At 40.7% G+C, this 17882-nt stretch overlaps 1 protein-coding gene and 1 non-coding gene across 3 annotated transcripts in view; both read right to left on the bottom strand.

The window, feature by feature from the left end:
- PPP6C (protein phosphatase 6 catalytic subunit) overlaps nucleotides 1-17882 on the bottom strand; it is a 33174-nt gene that overhangs the window by 9727 nt on the left and 5565 nt on the right. For both annotated transcript variants that reach the window (XM_036856051.1, XM_036856050.1), the window contains exon 2: nucleotides 2331-2426. Coding sequence is in view for 1 of the 2 variants with exons in the window: in XM_036856050.1 (XP_036711945.1) it covers nucleotides 2331-2426 (96 nt within the window). In the remaining variant the exon portion in view is untranslated. The remainder of the gene's footprint in view (nucleotides 1-2330; nucleotides 2427-17882) is intronic.
- On the bottom strand, nucleotides 6914-6986 carry TRNAD-GUC. Its single transcript has one exon. It is a non-coding gene; the product is annotated as a tRNA-Asp (tRNA).

Below are 17882 nucleotides of genomic sequence, written 5' to 3' on the forward strand. Positions count from 1 at the left end.
CCCAAGCAGGACTTAACTTAAACCAAGCTCTGTCTGACACTGAAGTCTACAATCTCCTCACTAGATTATGCTGTTTCAATGCTTCTCAGCAACTGTATGCTTGTCAACATTTCTTATGAGTTTATTTATACTCATAAACCAATCCTGCAATTCCAAAACTGGCCCAAGGGGAAGACAACTGTACAAGTCCCAAAAGATACACCTTACATTTGACTAGTCTGCAGACATTTAGAAGCTCCTCAAGTCCCATGCTTTTGATGAGCAATTGTTTTAAAGGGTCAAGTACAAGAGAAACACGGCTCAATCTGGTGGTAGTCTTAAAATAACATGGGCTGGGAGTTCCCTGGGGGCCTAGTGGTTAGGATTCCAGGCTTTCACTGATGTGGCCCAGGTTCAATCCCTGGTCAGGGAAGTGAGATCCCACAAGCCGTGCAGCCAAAAAATAAATAAATAAATAACATGGGCTATCGGGCACCCAAATGAGTTTCAAATCTCAGCTCTGTCCCTTAGTAGCTGTGCGAATTTGGGTTAATTCCTCAATCTTTCAACACAGTTTCCTTCTCTACAAAATGATCCTACCTCATAGGAACTTAAAAAAAAAAATTGACATGCAATATGTGAAAAAGTACATTATTAACCTCAAAACACAAGATAAATGAAAGCAAGAATTGTACATTTGACTGAAGGTATATATATCAGTAGAAGTGCAAATTTATTATCTGAATTAATTTTAGCAGTTTGAAGTTGTGTCTAACTTCCTGACCTCTGATTATGACTATAATTCATATTATTAAAAAGTCTTGGGGAATTCCCTGGCAGTTCAGTAGTTAGGACTCTGCACTTTCACTGCCAAGGGCACGGGTTTCGATCCCTGGTCGGGAACTAAGATCCCACAAGCTCATGCTGCGGCCATAAAAAACTTGGTAACACAGGTAACCACCTCAATTTAATATTATAATCAAGGAAAGCATTACTTGGTTTGTTCCAGCTTTTAGAAATATGTTAAGGCACCTGCCTTATATTAATATCCTTTATGTTAGCAAAATCAAATATTTATTATACTTTGGAGAGAAGTTACATGGAAAGTAAAAAGAACTCCTAAGGTCTACTTTAGAGAACTAGAATTTGAACAGATTAAATATGACATAGTGGGGCCTCTATTTAGAAGCTGATAACATGCAGATGTCATTTAATTATAACCACCATCCAGAGACAGACTGAAAAACCAAAAAGAAAAGAACTAAGTAGTCAAAATAGACTTTAAACGGGACAATCCCTGCTGTCCATTGACTGAGAGTCCGCCTTCCAGTGCAGGGGACGCGAGTTCGATCCCTGGTCGGGAACTAAGATCCCACATGCACGGGCAAACTAAGCCCGCATGCCGCAACTACTGAGCCTGCGCGCTCTAGAGCCCTAGTGCCGCGACTAGAGAGAAGCTGGCAACGAAGGGCCTGCGCGCTGCTACGGAGACCCAGGGCAGCCAAATTAAAGAATAAAAAATAGAACTTTACTCATGGAGCAGCCCTCAACACCACCAAGCTACACACATTTCTGCTCCTTTAGGCAGTCATAGTTAAGGTCCTGTAGGAATTCATAAATACTATGTTGTTCACAAATATTATGTCTTATGGCCCCAACGCCATTGCATGCACAGAGCAGGCTATGAGTGCTCTGTTCAGCTTTCATTTCCCAGTAAAAAAGAAAAAACTACAAATACAGTTTTCTAACTAGGCTAAACGCTGACAGTAAGAGTCTAAAGATAAGGGTGTACCCCTCCTGTCAATGCTCTGAAACTCTTAAAAACAAACACATAAAACCCCAGCAGATGAAAAAATGAACTGTCTTTCTCATCCCATTCTAGCACTGACTTGCTGTAAAATCATGCACCAATAATTTTATCTTTCTGAACTGCTGATATCTCATTCCCGCTAAGGAAATGATAAATGTTTCAATAAAATATGACATTAAGTGAATAGAACAGAAATGAACAGAATGAATAGAAAATTAGTGCCTAATACCAAAGCATCTCCTATCAATCATAATAACTATGAGCAGTCCCACATTGTGTATTTTATATCTCCCCCTGTCCACAGAGCAATAATGCTTCACTCTTCACTTTCTAAGTGTGATTTCAACAAAGTCCATGAATAATTTGACCACTGCTTTTATTCACTTTAACAGTAACCAGGAATCATTAATGTCACACAGACTGAGGCACCCTAGCCAACCACCATTTTTTTTTTTTTTTAATATTTTGCAGCACAACTGGAAACAGACATGGACTATGGACAGACAGTACAAAAGCTAAAAATATCCTCATGAAATTTTACCTGTCCGTGTATGTCTCCACACACTGTTACTGGTGTTGATACTGGCTGGACATTTGACTCTTCCAAGAGGAGGTCACAAACATAGTCACACAGCCGCTGTAAGAAAGAGAAATAAAATGCATCCTTTTATTACAATATTAAAACTAAAGACCACACGCAAAAAAGACAAGAACTAATCCGTGTATTGTTTCACAGGAAAGGAAACTATGATGATTCTGGGATTTGATTTCTGTCAGCTTTCACCTTCCTCTCACAATGCCGATTCCAAAATGCAAACTCCCTGGCTATACAGGTAATAGGTTCTAGAAGACAGAGAGCTTTGCAAGGAACTGTAAAATGATGTTTTTCAACAAAAAATGTAAAAGTCAATAATTTTAACAGGAAAAGGTTTTTATCTGCTAATTTTTAAAGTACATTGCAAACCACGCACTTACCAAATATGACCCAGCAATTGCATTCTTGGCAATGAAAATTTATGATCACATAAAAACCTGTACACAAATGTCCATAGAAGCTTAATTCATAAAAGCCAAAAACCAGAAATAAATCAGGTGTCCTTCAACAGTGAATAGTTAAATTATGGTACATTCACACCATGGAATACTATTCAGCAATAAAGAGAAACAAACTATTGACACATGACAATCTGTATAAATTTCAAGGGATTTATGCTGAGTGGGGAGAAAATAAAAACCCTATCCCAAAAGGTTATATACTGTATGATTCCATTTATACAACATTCTTGAAAAAAAAATTTATAGAAATGGAGACCAGATTAGTGATTGCCAAGGGTCTAGGAGGTAGGGGCAGCAGGAGGAAAGTACGTACGGTTATAAAAAGGACAACATGTGGACTCCTTGGGGTGATGGAACTGTCTGTACCATGAATGTGGTATTAGATACATGAGACAGATATAACAATACTGCGTAGAACTAAATACACACACAAATGAGTACAAGTAAAACTGGAGAATTATGAACAAGATGGTGGAGTGTATCAATGTCAATATCCTGGTTGTGGTATTTGTTCCACAAGACGTTACTACTAGAGAAAACTGGGTAAAGGGTACATGGGATCTCTTGGTATTATTTCTTACAATTGCATATAAATCTACAATTATCTCAAAATAGAAAGGTTAACAAAATTAATCGCAAAATGTAAATCTAAAATTTAAGAGTCACTCTACCTTTTAAAAAGAACTCTAGGGGAACTTCCCTGGTGGTGCAGTGGTTAAGAATCCGCCTGCCAATGCAGCAGATACGGGTTCGAGCCCTGGTCCAGGAAGATCCCACATGCTGTGGAGCAACAAAGCCCGTGAGCCATAATTACTGAGCCTGCGCTCTAGAGCCCTCGAGCCACAACTGCTGAAGCCCACGCGCCTAGAGCCCGTGCTCTGCAACAAGAGAAGCCACTGCAATGAGAAGCCTGTGCACCACAACAAAGAGTAGCCCCTGCTCGCCACAACTAGAGAAAGCCCACGCACAGCAACAAAGCCTGAACGCAGCCAAAAATAAATATAAATAAAGAATCTGCCTGCCAATGCAGGGGACACGGGTTCGAGCCCTGGTCCGGGAAGATCCCACATGTCGCGGAGCAACTAAGCCCATGCGCCACAACTACTGAGCCTCCGCTTTAGAGCCCACAAGCCACAACTACTGAAGCCCACGTGCCTAGAGCCCATGCTGCGCAACAAAGAGAAGCCACTGCAATGAGAAGCCCGTGCACCACAACAAAGAGTAGCCCCCGCTCACCGCAACTAGAGAAAGCCTGCATGCAGCAACGAAGACCCACACAGCCAAAAATTAATTAATTAATTTAAAAAAAAGAACTCTAGCGACTTCCCTGGTGGTCCAGTGGGTAAGACTCCACGCTCCCAATGCAGGGGGCCCAGGTGTGATCCCTGGTCAGGGAACTAGATCCCACGCACATGCCACAACCAAGAGTTTGCATGCCGCAACTAAGAGTTCACATGCCACAACTAAGAAGTCCGCATGCCGCAAGTAAAGAAGTTTGCATGCCGCAACGAAGATCCAGCGTGCCACAACTGAGACCTGGCACAGCCAAAACAAATATTAAAAAAAAAAAAAAAAAGAACTGGGGAGGAAATCTTCCTTCCATCTGAGACCAATTAATACTATAGTCAGAGGCCCTACTAGATTTTATGAAGATCTGCCAAGAAAGGACAAATTAAACTACACGAGCATAATGAAATGATTTTAAACATTAATTAAGGAATCTAAATGCTACAATTTACTTAAATATATGAGAGACACACTTTAACAGTTATAGCTACAACACTTTACACAGAGGCAAGCATAGGAGAGAACTCACAATGGAAGGGGGAAGGAAGAGCAAGAAAAAAGTCCCTCCCCAAAAAATGAGGGGAAATCAAGCTGTTTAAAACATTTTCAAAATAAAAAGGTTTGCTCTTATTCCTAGGATAAGTTCCTGATCTTCAAATAGCACCTCAAAGGCAAGATCATCCTTTTGGCCTGGAGTCCTTCTGGCCCTGAGTAGCGAGCTCCTTCTGTGCTGAATTTCCTACAACCCTCAGATGCTTCAATAAACAATCCTTGGTCCAGATATATAATCCATCCATTATTTGTAAAAGGAACAGATACTGGTGAGTGAAACAATGTTTCTGAACTCAGAGCCTTAAGTTTATCATGAAAGAGGGTCTCTAAGGTTCCTTCAGTTCCAGTTTGCATTTGTTTAAAAAAAACAAAAACAAAACCAAAAAACCTCAGCTTTTTCCTTCCTATGTAGGGAAAAACTCAGTTCTTCCCTATTTTGTGCTTCTTTCCTATGTGTCTCCCTTACTAGTCGCACAGAACACACAGTTTTGACACTCCTGGTCACCAAATGTATGAAGGTTTTTTCTCCCTACAATATGCAATTCTCTGCAACACCAGTGGGGTATCCTACAATTTAACTCAATTCTGACATTATCTACCAGAGATACTGTCAGATCCCACAGGTTAAGGGCTCAGTCCCACAACACTGCCCCCCCACCAACTCCCCTGCCAATATACACACACACTTCGGACACCAGTTGCAGGCCCAGGTTATCACCTGCGCTTCTAACCAACCAGCTATAGATCAGAGGTTCCAAAGATCTCCTCCTTAGGTTTGAATAATTTGCTAGAGCAGCTCACAGAACTCAGGGAAACACCTGCATTTACCAGTTTACTAAAGGATGTGATAAAGGATACAGATGACTTCCAGATTTAAGAGATGTGTCGGGCAAGGTATGGGGAAAGGATGGAAACCACTGATCTTTTTACTATCACCATAGTTTTGCCTTTTCTAGAATGTCATATAGTTGGAATCATACATACGCTGTCTTTTCAGGTTGGCTTCTTTCACTTAGTAATGTGCATGTAAGATTACTTCATGTATCTTCATGGCTTGATAGCTCATTTCTTTTTAGCGCTGAATAATATTCCATTATCTCAATGTACCAGTTTATTTAACCATTTGTCTACTGAAGGACATCTTGGTTGCTTTCAAATTTTGGCAATTATGAATAATGCTGCCATTAACATCTGTGTATAGGTTTTACAGTGGATGTTAAGTTTTCAACTCATTTGGATAAACACCAAGGAGCATGACTGCTACATCATATGGTAAGGGTGTTTAGTTTGGTAAGAAACTGCTAAATGATATTCCAAAGTGGCTGTACTGGTCTGCATCCCCATCAACAATGAGTGAGAGTTTCCGTTTCTCTACAGTTTTGCCAGTGTTTGGGGCTGTCAGTGTTTTGGATTCTGGCCATCCTAATAGGTGTGTAGTGGTATTGCCTTGTTGTTGTTTTTTTTGGTTTTGTTTTGTTTTGGTTTTGGCCACACCACGCGGACTGTGAGATCTCAGTTCCCTGACCAGGGATTGAACCTGGGCCCTTGGCAGTGAAAGCAAGAGTCCTAACCACTGGACCGCTGGGGAATTCCCACCTTGTTTTAATTTGCATCTCCCTAATAACATATGATATGGAGCATCTTTTCATAGGCTTGTCATCTATATATTTTCTTTGCTGAGGTATCTGCTCAAGTCTTTGGCCCTTTTTTTTTTGGCTGCGTTGGGTCTTCATTGCTGCGCACGGGCTTTCTCTAGTTGCGGTGAGCAGGGGCTACTCTTCGTTGCGGTGCGAGGGCTTCTCATTGCGGTGGCTTCTCTTGTTGTGGAACACGGGCTCTAGGCATGCAGTCTTCAGTAGTTGCAGCACATGGGCTCAGTAGTCGTGGCACACGGGCTTAGCTGCTCTGAGGCATGTGGGATCTTCCCGGACCAGGGCTCAAACCCATGTCCCCTACATTGGCAGGCGGATTCTTAACCACTGCGCCACCAGGGAAGCCCCTTTGAACCATTTTTAATAGGGTTGTTTGTTTTCCTACTGCTGAGTTTTAAGAGTGTTTTGTTTATTCTGGATAAAAGTCCCTTATCAGACATCTCTTTCACAAATATTTTCTCCCAGTCCGTGGCTTGCCTTCTCATTCTCTTGAAAGCGTCTTTTGCAGAGCAAGGTTTTTTTTTGGTTTTTTAATTTTCTTTTTTTTTTTTTGGCCGCGTGGCTTGTGGGATTTTAGTTCCCCGACCAGAGATTGAACCTGGGCCCTCAGCAGTGACAGTGTGAAATCCTAACCACTGGACCACCAGGGAATTCCCATGCAGAGCAAGTTTTTAATTTTAATAAGCCCAGTGCTTCTCAATTATTTTTTCACGAGTAGTAGATGTTTTGATTTGTCTGGGTTTTGTTTGGGGGACGGGGAACGAGGAATTTGTGGGGCTTGTTTAACAAACTTCATTGAGATATAATTCACACATCGTAAAAATTCACCCCTTTAATGCGTAAAATTCAGTGGTTTTCAGCATGTTCACTGTTGGGCAACCATCACCATAATCAATTTTAGAACATTCTCATCACCCCAGAAAGAAACTGTATACTCATTAGCACTCACCTCCCACCTCCCACAACCCCACCCCACAGCCCTGGGCGATCACTAGTCTGCTGTGTCTATGGATTTGTTCATTCTGGACATCTAGAAATGGTGCCTTTTGTGACTAGCTTCTTTCACTTAACATATGTTTTTAAAGTCCATCCACATTGTAACATGCATTATTCTTTGTTCTTCTTTATAGTTGAATAATATTCCATTGTATGTATTTACCACATTTTGCTTATCCATTCATCAGTTGCTGAACATTTGGGTTGTTTCCACTATTTGGCTGTAAGATTTGATTCTGACACACTAAATCTGCAATGCCTATCAGACTTCAAAGTGCCTAAGATGTGCTGTAAACAGCTGACCAAGTGAGTCCTGAATTTAAGGAAAAGGATCCAGGTTAGAGAGACCAATTTGGAGATTGTCAGGAAATATATACTTCAAGTCATGAGACTAGAAGAGACAACTAAAGTGGCTGCTTACAAATAGAGAAAAGGATAAGTTATAAAAATGAGTCTTAATACTTCACACAGAAGTTAGGGACAGAAGGAGAAACCAGCAAAAGGGACTGCTTGATGAAGTACAAAGGAAACCATGAGAGTGTGGTATTATGGAAGTCTGGTGAAGAAAATGTTTCAAAAGAGGAGTAATCAACTATGTTCAATACTGATGGAAGGGGCTTCCCTGGTGGCGCAGTGGTAAAGAATCCGCCTGCCAATGCAGGGGACATGGGTTCGAGCCCTGGTCCAGGGAGATCCCACATGCCGTGGAGCAACTAAGCCCGTGTGCCACAACTACTGAGCCTGCGCTCTAGAGCCCGCGAGCCACAACTACTGAACCCGCGTACCACAACTACTGAAGCCCACGCACCTAGAGCCCATGCTCCACAACCTGAGAAGCCACCACAATGAGAAGCCGACGCACCACAACAAAGAGCAGCCCCCGCTCGCCACAACTAGAGAAAGCCCGCGCGCAGCAAAGAAGACCCAACACAGCCAAAAATAAAAATAAATAAATAAATTTATAAAAAAACAAAAAACAAACATAGATGAATCTTGAAAACATCATGCTAAATAAGCCAGTCACAAAAGGCCACATAATATTTGGCCAGGGCTTCCCTGGTGGTGCAGTGGTTGGGAGTCCATCCGCCAATGCAGGGAACACGGGTTCGAGCCCTGGTCCGGGAGGATCCCACTGCCGCAGAGCAACTAAGCCCATGCGCCACAACTACTGAGCCTGCGCTCTGGAGTCCGCAAGCCCCAACTGCTGAGCCTGTGTGCCACAGCCACTGGGGCCTGTGCGCCTGGAGCCCGTGCTCTGCAACAAGCACCGCAATGTTAAGCCCACGCACCACGGCGAGGAGTGGCCCTCGCTCGCCACAGCTGGAGAGAGCCCACGCGCAGCAATGAAGACCCAACGCAGCCAAAAATAAATAAATAAACAAACAAACAAATAAATTTATTTTTAAAAATATATATATATTGAGTTGGCCAAAAAGTTCCATAACACCTTATGGAAAAACCCGAAGGAACTTTTTAGCCAACTCAATATATGACTCAATTTATCTGAAATGCCTGGAATAGGCAAATCCATGAAGATATAAAATAGATTAATGGTTGCTTAGGGCTGGACTTTGAGGTAAGGGGTAATGGGGAGTTTCTGTTAATGGGTATAGTTTCTCTTTGGGATGATAAAAATGTTCTAACATTGATTATGGCAATGGTTGCACAACTCTGTAAATATATTAAAACCCACTGGGAAAAAAACCCCACTGAATTATACACTTTAAAGATTAATTTTATGATATGTGAATTATATCTCATAAAACCGTTATTTTTAAATTAATAATATATAGTACCTCTTTAAAAATAATAATTACCACGTTGACCGAAACCACTCAAATCTACTCCTTGTGGATAGAGGTAGCTGTCCTCCCAATCAATTTCAAAAGATCAGTGTTGTACAACATCCTCTTTCTATTATAATCCATTAGACCTGTGATATATAATTTATTATTTGTATAGTAATTAGCTCCCAAAGTTTACAATTACTATTTGCATTTTTTTTTCACCCTAACTCACTTCCATCTAGCTTAAGGGTAGTTCCAAAGAACAAATATGCCATGACTGGCCTGTATTTTTTTATAGTCTTTCATTACCACCTCCCTTCTCAGTCAGCCAGAAAAAAGAGCACTACTTTTTTTTAGGTTAGCCTCATAGAGCAGCAATTTATACTTTTAAATGTACTTTCTGAAACTATACAATTTTTAAAATAAAACAATATAGTGATGTTTTAAAGTACCTATCTCAGGACCTTACCCACCTTTCTTAGGTATAATGCCTTGCTCAATTAATATTTGCGATTTTTTTCAGGTACACTCACCAAACCTCCTCAAAGAGAATTCCACCAAGGTATCTGTAGAAGTGCTTTGCTGTAATTTGTCCAGGAGTGGGCAGAGTTTTCTGTTTGTTGCCAGGAGGCCTGCATGTTCTCAGGCACTTGTCCCACCCACACTCTTTCAGATTGCACATCTTTTAAGAAGAGGCCTAACCTCCATCAGTGAAGGTCAGGGCCCATACCTAATATATTCTCTGACATAAGCGTATATTGTTGATCTCGCCTCTTGCCCACTCTCAGTTACTTGTAAATTTGGGGGCTCCACCAAATTTGGTGTACACCCCTTTAAAGATCAATCATTAGTATGTTACCCAAACAAACCAACCTACTATAAACTCCACCATGAATTAAGCCAGACTGTCCTCTAGAGAGGGCTGTCCTCACCCTCCATTACACTGCACTCCTTTCCCAATTGCTTTTTCCCAAATTGCACTTTAATGTCATACTATCAACCTGTAGTAAAGGACATTATAGGAAACAGTCCTCTACAGAGCTAGTCATTGCATGGACTATAAACAAGGTGCATAGGATGCTGTGATTAAATAGTTGCCTTCAAGGAGGACTGGGGGAGGAATGTCTCTTTGTTTCTTCCATCAGGGATAGATGTGATTTCCCTGAGAAGCTTACTTTTATCATCTTACAGACTCTGTAAATTTTTTTTAGTTGATCAGTTTCCATCTTTCTGTAGGCTCCTAGAAAGCTTAAGGCCTAATCTCAAAGAAGTAACCCAGTCATCATAGCTTTTATTTTATATGTACTATTCTTACTTTTCCTATTGGCTCCATCTTGGTTTCCTATCTTTATTTTCTTCTTGTCTCATTTTTCTTACTTATTCTGAATATAATTTATCTTGCTATATTGAATGCTTCTTTGTAAACCACTCTATATCCTTTTTAGAACAAAGTGAGTTATCATTTAACATTCTGAAACTAATCACAGCACAGATTCGTGAGGGACTCTATAGTTCTCACTTTGAGTGTTGCAGAATTTGCACCCACATATGACTGGCTCTCCTGGCCCATAATGCCTCCTGGACTGCAAGTCACTTCTGGTGACTGGCCCAAACCCCCAGTGCTGATCTGAAAGTAACAGGAGACCATTAGCTAAAGAACATCACTGTGAAACCCTACCAAAAGCCAGTGAGTGCCTAGCGAACCATGTAAACTACTTAGGCAACATCTTCAACCCAAGGCCAGGCACGCTAACTTGAGTAAAGTTAACAGCTGCCTCCTATAACTGCCACTTCTGCAGTTCCAACAGAGGACTTACAGCACTAAGCCTCTAAGCCAAAGCCACTGCCTCTCATTGCTCCAGTTCAGCAGCAGCTTACAAATTCATGTCAAGAACACATAAAAATAAGAAGTCTATGAAATCTCAGTACAAACTCTACATATGTCAGCCAACTACACACACAGTGGCCTCTCAGAGCCCAGTCTTGCCATGGGAGAGGCTCCTCCAAAGCCCTTCAAAGCTTTGTTTGCAGCTTGATTTGTAGGAAGCATGGTTTCTCTTTCTGCCCCAAAGCAGTCACTGAGGCAAGATTCTCAATCTTATCCCAAATATAGGGCAAACTACACCCATTTCTCCCCACGGTGCCTAATTAATTCCTAATCCTTGAAAAAGTAGAGGTTCATGGACCCATTCTTAGGAGACCCTATTTCCCTTCTCTACCTTTTCCTCAAGATACTTGTTTACAGATCCACTCTATTCTCTGCTCCTGTCTCCCTGTTCTCTCTTGACTCTCAAACACACTGGGTTTTGAATTTCTGTAATTCTTCGTTTAGCTGATCTTGTTATCTGAAACATACTATTTCCTTTACTTACTTTTACATACTGGTATTTATAAAATCTCTTAAGAAAAAAAAAAAAAAAAAAAAAAAAAAAATCTCTTAAGAAATAAAAATCTATCTAAGATTATATTCTACACAGCCTCTGAATAGAGTCTCTACTATAACACAAATCCCTGGGAATGAAGAGTGGGAGCGGGAATCCAAGATGACAATGATATTCACATGCTAACAATCCAGAAGGAAATATCTGTACCTTCAGTAAAAACCAGAGTTTCTGAGCCCTGGCACTGCCGACAACTCTCTGTTGTGGGGGCTGCTGTCCTGTGCACTGTATGATGTTCAGCAACATCTGGCCTCTACACCCCCTAGATAGCTGCGAAAATCTACAAGTGTCTCCAGACATCGCCAAATATCCGCTCAGGGGGCAAAATCACCCCCAGCTGAGAACCACTGGTCTAGACCTTTCTCCTGAGTTTAACACTATTAGAACAATGGCTGGAGCACATTTGGTAATCAATAAATATTTGTTACCCAACAGATCTGTTTATCCAACAGTCTTCTGAACGTTTCTACCTCAATGTTTTGACTTGGCAGCATCTCAAATTCAGTCTGGCCCAAACCAAACTCCCTTGTATGCCTTAACCTAGTTACTAGTATTTACTAAGTAATCCATGCCAGAAACTAAGAGATTACACTGAACTCTTCTCTCTCTCTCTCAAACCTAGACATAATCTGTCAACAGGTCCTATTATACCATCTTCATTTCCTTTTATACACCACAACCACTTGTCACTGGCTTACTTCAAAAGCTTTTATGTCACGTGGTCTATTGCTTCTATGACATTTTTGTCCCATTCCAATCCAAGGTCCATAATGCTGCTAGAAAATTCCAAAACCCGTCACTGTCCCCCTTAAAAACCTCTCAAGGACACTCCTCTGTCTACTATAGTGTTTCCCAAACTCCATTCAGATATCATCTTTGTGATTTTGTCATATTCTTACTACATACAACAGTGTACCTCTCTAATAGTTTTCTTTGAATCTACTTTTTAGTTAGCCATATTTTTAAAAAATCACAAAGCATGATTTATTTGTTTTTCCCTAAAATATAAAAACATTTCAAAGTGTTTATACATGAACCATCTCAAAGATAAAAATCCAAGTTTATCAGCCTCGTCTTCCATGATTTGGTCTCTGCCTGTCTTCCCTGCACCACCTCGAGCCATACCAGACTACTTCAAGTTGACCAGCCATGTTCTTTCAGATTAAGCTATACCATTGCACACGGTATTTCTTCTGCTTCATGTTCTTTCCTTCCCATCTTGTCTACCTGAAAAAACTCTGCTCATCCTCTCATTGCTCCTCCTTTGTGAAACTATCTGTGGCTCCAGAGTTAGATGCTGCTTCTTCTATGTTCTCTGATATGCTGGACAGCTCTCTATTTTAGCACCTACCACACTATGCAATGATCATTTGTTTACCTCTCTATCTCCCCTACTATATTGAGAGCCCCTCAAAGACAGAGAGAAGTGCCAAATTCTATCTCTAGCATCCACAGGGAATAGTACTTGACACAGGAGACTGTTAAAGAAATGTCTGTTGTAAAGCAGTACGGTTTGATTCAACACACCTTAACTGAGTGTCTATCACATACAAGGCAGTGTTCTAAGACTGTGGAGAATACAAAAATAAACAAGATATGATCCTGGCCCTTCAAGAAGCTTGCAGTCTAATGGTGGAGACAGGCATATTTACTATCATACAAGACAGAACAATACAGTGGTAGTAAAATGGAACAAAAAGTGCTATGGGGCAAAGGTTAGTATAGAACAGAAAGAATGGAAAATTTTTTTGGCCTTGCCAAACAGCTTGCGGGATCTTAGTTCCCAGACCAGATATTGAACCTGGGCCATGGCAGCGAAAGCACCGAGTCCTAACCACTGGACCACCAGGGAATTCCAGAATGGAAATTTTAAATAGCAAATAAATTCAGGTATATACTCTGCTGACTCACTGTGGCAAAAGTCACTTAAACCTCATCAAGTCCTGGCTCTGATATTTGTTCTGCCTATCACAGTGATAGAGTGGACATGAAGGTACTCTGAAAACTGTAAGTAGCTGTGTAAATTCTAACCATTACTAATAATTCTGACTGTGGAATCCAGGAGTCCTGTATGGAGAAAGTGACATCTGAGCTAGAGCTAAAAAGGGCATGGAGGGGAATTCCCTGTTGGTCCAGTGGTTAGGACTCTGCACTTTCACTGCTGTGGGCCCGGGTTCGATCCCTGGTAGGGGAACTAAGATTCCACAAGCCATTTGGCGCAGCCAAAAAATAAATAAATAAATAAATAAAATTAAAAGGGGCATGAAGGGTATTGTATAGAGGAAGCGTAAGTGGTAGTTATGGATGTGAACCCTGGAGCCAGACTGCCTAGGTCTGAATGCAGCTCCTTCACTTACTTACTAGCTATATGCCTTTGAAAAGTTAATCTGCCTGTGCTTGAGATACCTGTCTGTAAAATGGGGCAAATGTTAGTACCCAACTCACACAGTATTAAATGATTTAATATTTGTGCTATATAAGTATTAAATAAGTAGGTAAAAGAAGGAGACTAAGCAGAAGGAAAGAAGCAGGGAAGTACAAGGCACACTGTCAGAAGAGAGCACTCTAATGTGCTCAGAATGGAAGGTAAAAAGAAAGGTGATTAAGTGGAAAAGTATGCTATTTGCCATCCTAAAAGGCTATTAACTGTATCAGAAAGAGCTCTGCACAAAGAGGCTTTCCAACTTAATTCAATGATTAGCTGGACATCCTCAGGCAGATCATAAACTCTACAAAGCTCAGTTCCCCCTCAGTAAAGTGAGAAGAATACAGAACTAGGCAAACTCTGATTCTCTCTCAGCTCTGAAATGCTAGAAAAGGGTCTGGGGAGTCATTAGAAGTGTGCATTGTCCCATAGGAAACCTACTACCACATATAGCTATTGAGCACCTGAAATGTGGCTGATCCAAACTGGGATGTGTTGTAAATGTAAAACATATACCACATTTTGTAGACTTAATACAAAAAAAAAGACAAGGTATTATGTTAGTAATTTTATATTAATTGTATGTTGAAATTGGGTTAAATAAAATATTACTAAGATTGATTTCACCTGTTTCTTTCTACTTTAAAAAATTTAACAATTTGAGGCTCACATTTCTGAGCATTTTCTACTGGACAGCACTGCTACAGACTATTTTCAGAAGACCCAAGAGACTGTGACTCTGTAGCCAAAAAGACAAAATGCCAAGCATTATCACAAAGGGTCTCAGAAAGATTATGAATGAAAACACTGAAAAAACTATTCTATGGGCTTCCCTGGTGGCGCAGTGGTTGAGAGTCTGCCTGCCAATGCGGGGGACGCGGGTTCGAGCCCTGGTCTGGGAGGATCCCACGTGCCGCAGAGCAGCTGGGCCCGTGGGCCACAACTGCTGAGCCTGTGCGTCTGGAGCTTGTGCTCCGCCACAAGAGAGGCCGCGACAGTGAGAGGCCCGCGCACCGCGATGAAGAGTGGCCCCCGCTCGCCGCAACTAGAAAAAGCCCTCGCACAGAAACGAAGACACAACACAGCCAAAAATAAATAAATAAATAAATAAATAAATAAATAGAATTTAAAAAACAAAGCAAACAAAAAAAACTATTCTAGCCCTATAGAAAGCCACAGTCTGTCCGTAACTGCTGTACTGTGTTCATTTTTCCTTGAAATACCTAAAGAAAGATAATATACAAAACCAAACAACTCAGGTAAACAAAATGATCAGTAAGACAGGCAATAAGGTGAGTGACAAGACTAACAGGCTTCAAACCTAGAAGGCTCAAGACTACCATATATGAGAATCTATAAAATCAGATAGAGGCTGAATAAGGAGGTACAAAATGCTCTTCACCAAGTCTTAGAAAAAAGCAAGGGAGAATTCTCTGAAGTTTTATGGAGGCATTTCAAACAGAGGTACAATTTTGCAGAGCAGTGGCCTTATATGAAAAACAGAGATGGCTCAGTGGCCTTATATGAAAAACAGAGATGGTTCAGACTAAACATAAAAGTGAGTTCCAAAAAAGATTACAGCAACTATCAATCCATGGAAGTGGTTACTTCTCCCTGTGCTGCATGTCTGAGGTAGACACTAGTATTCTCCCAACCCCTACCATGGAAACTGTCTTCAGTTCCTCAGTAAAAAAAAAAAAAAAAAAAAACAACTGAACACCAACTCAGTGTGCAACTTCTTTACTTACATGGGACCTTTAAGAACTGTCAAAGAGATCAGACAATCTCCAAGTTACAGAACCTCTCCTATGACAAAATACGTTAAGTGTAAGTATTCAGTAAACCTGTCTTCCATCATTCATTCTTACATTTGGTCAGATATGGAATCTGTGTCTTCTATGATCCTCTCTGAAATTTTTTTAGTGGGTGAGAATCACACGAACTCTTTTTTAAGACATGTTACGCTTTGGTCCACTCACCTTCACACATCACCCTCATTCCTTCAAAACAGTTATGTACATTTGACCCAGGACTAGTGATTTGACCATTTCCAATTTAGATATAGAGAAATCATGATTAGATCTAGAACATCCTATGCATTTATTATTTTATTTAGTATCTCCAACTTCCAGTCAATTTAAAACACAGGTAAATTTCTGTCTATTTTTCTACCAGAACAAATCTTTTCCATAATGATCATTAAGTGGCCCCAATGATTTCTTTTCTTCCTTTGATAGAATATTTTATTTTGGCTTTAAAGCCTCAGAAAAAGTGCTCCTGGAATACTTTCTTGGCCTGCCTAATTTTAGTTTGCACTACATGCCAAGAGGGAGAAACAGAATTAAATTTCTTTAAATACACCAGAGATGCAGCACAAGAAAATTAATCTGATAAAAACATTTCCAAGACAAAGAAGAAAAGCCTCCACTTATATAGAAAAATTCAGAATTTTTTTTTCTAGTAGTTGGTCCAGGGTGGGGAAAAAAATTTACTAGGAAACAGATATACACTAAGTACAGTCCAACTGTGTTGCAAAGGGAAATGAAATGGTTTAATAACTATATTCTCTTAGGTTAGGAAGGAAATCTAATGTTTATCAAACTAAGAGGTCTAAAGAAAATCCAACTGATTTGTCTTTCAAATCATTTCAATATCCAATATCAAGATACATTTCATAATAAGCAATATTTTACTCATTATAAACACAAAGCTTAAAACTGCTTTACATATCCTAAAGAACAGAAAACTCCACATCAATTCACTGACATGCAAAAACCAACTTTAGTTTTCCAATGAACTGGGTCACAATGTTGCGTTTTTTTAAGGAAAAATTCTTGTTTCCTAAAAAGCCATATAGCAGAAAGAAGCTACAAAACTATCGTCACAAGAGCATGAAAGCTACTAATACTGGCTTTGTCCTCATTTTAATTAAATTATCCTGTTAAAAAGGGGAAAATGGACAAGAATGCCTCCCCTATAAAACAGCACATATAATTAACATACAAGTTAGTTACATTCACAACAGCTCCTGTGGCCTTAAACATTTTGCATACTGTTGACTGATGTTAAATATCAACTCCCTGTACCAAGAGATGGCGAAAGAAAAAACCAGTAATATCTTCCTTAAGAGAAAAAAATTCACGGACAAAAATAAATTGCTTTAAACCCACAGCTTAAAGAATAAAAAGAACTCAAAATTATCAACAGTTTACCCACTTACCACACAGCAAATCAAAGTTAACTGAACAAGAACAGGCACTACCACTAACCTGTAAACACTGCTAGTCACCTAAGCACTCGTTTTAACAAACGCATAGAAACACTTGTCAAAAAAGCAGTATCCCAAAGGCTTACATTTCTTTACTCTTACATTCATTCCTTTACCCAAACATAGGTTTACTGTTGCTAGGACTCTGCAGTACAAAGAACGACTCATTTCCTTTGGAAAACCAAAACAATGAAACCTTGAGCTAAGAAGAGACGGGGTGGGGGGGGGTAGCGGGGACAACTTAAAGGACAGAAACGTATTGGTGTTTATTGAGAGTCTGTTACTTTATCCACTTAAAACAGCTCAACGACGTGCTCGAAAACGGGTTCATATTGGAATGAGCAGAAGAAAACCAACACTCCTAAAAAGCAACTGGGAGAAGTCCTCGGGCAGCGGGACGACTTGACGTTCTCTCACCCTACCAGACCGCTAGGGCCCCCGCCTGCCCCTTCCCATCTCCATTCCTCAGTCACCTAAACCCACTGGGGCCGCGATCCGGGAGCACGCTGCATTCCCTGTCAGACGCCGGCCTCCCCGCGCTCCTGTCACCGCTTCTGAGGGGATGACCGCTGCCACTGCCCGCGGGGGCTCGCGTCAGACTCCGAGACCCGGGGTCAGGGTGACGGGAG

This window comes from Balaenoptera musculus, chromosome 6, assembly GCF_009873245.2.
Source record: "Balaenoptera musculus isolate JJ_BM4_2016_0621 chromosome 6, mBalMus1.pri.v3, whole genome shotgun sequence".
NCBI classification, from domain to species: Eukaryota; Metazoa; Chordata; class Mammalia; order Artiodactyla; family Balaenopteridae; genus Balaenoptera; species Balaenoptera musculus.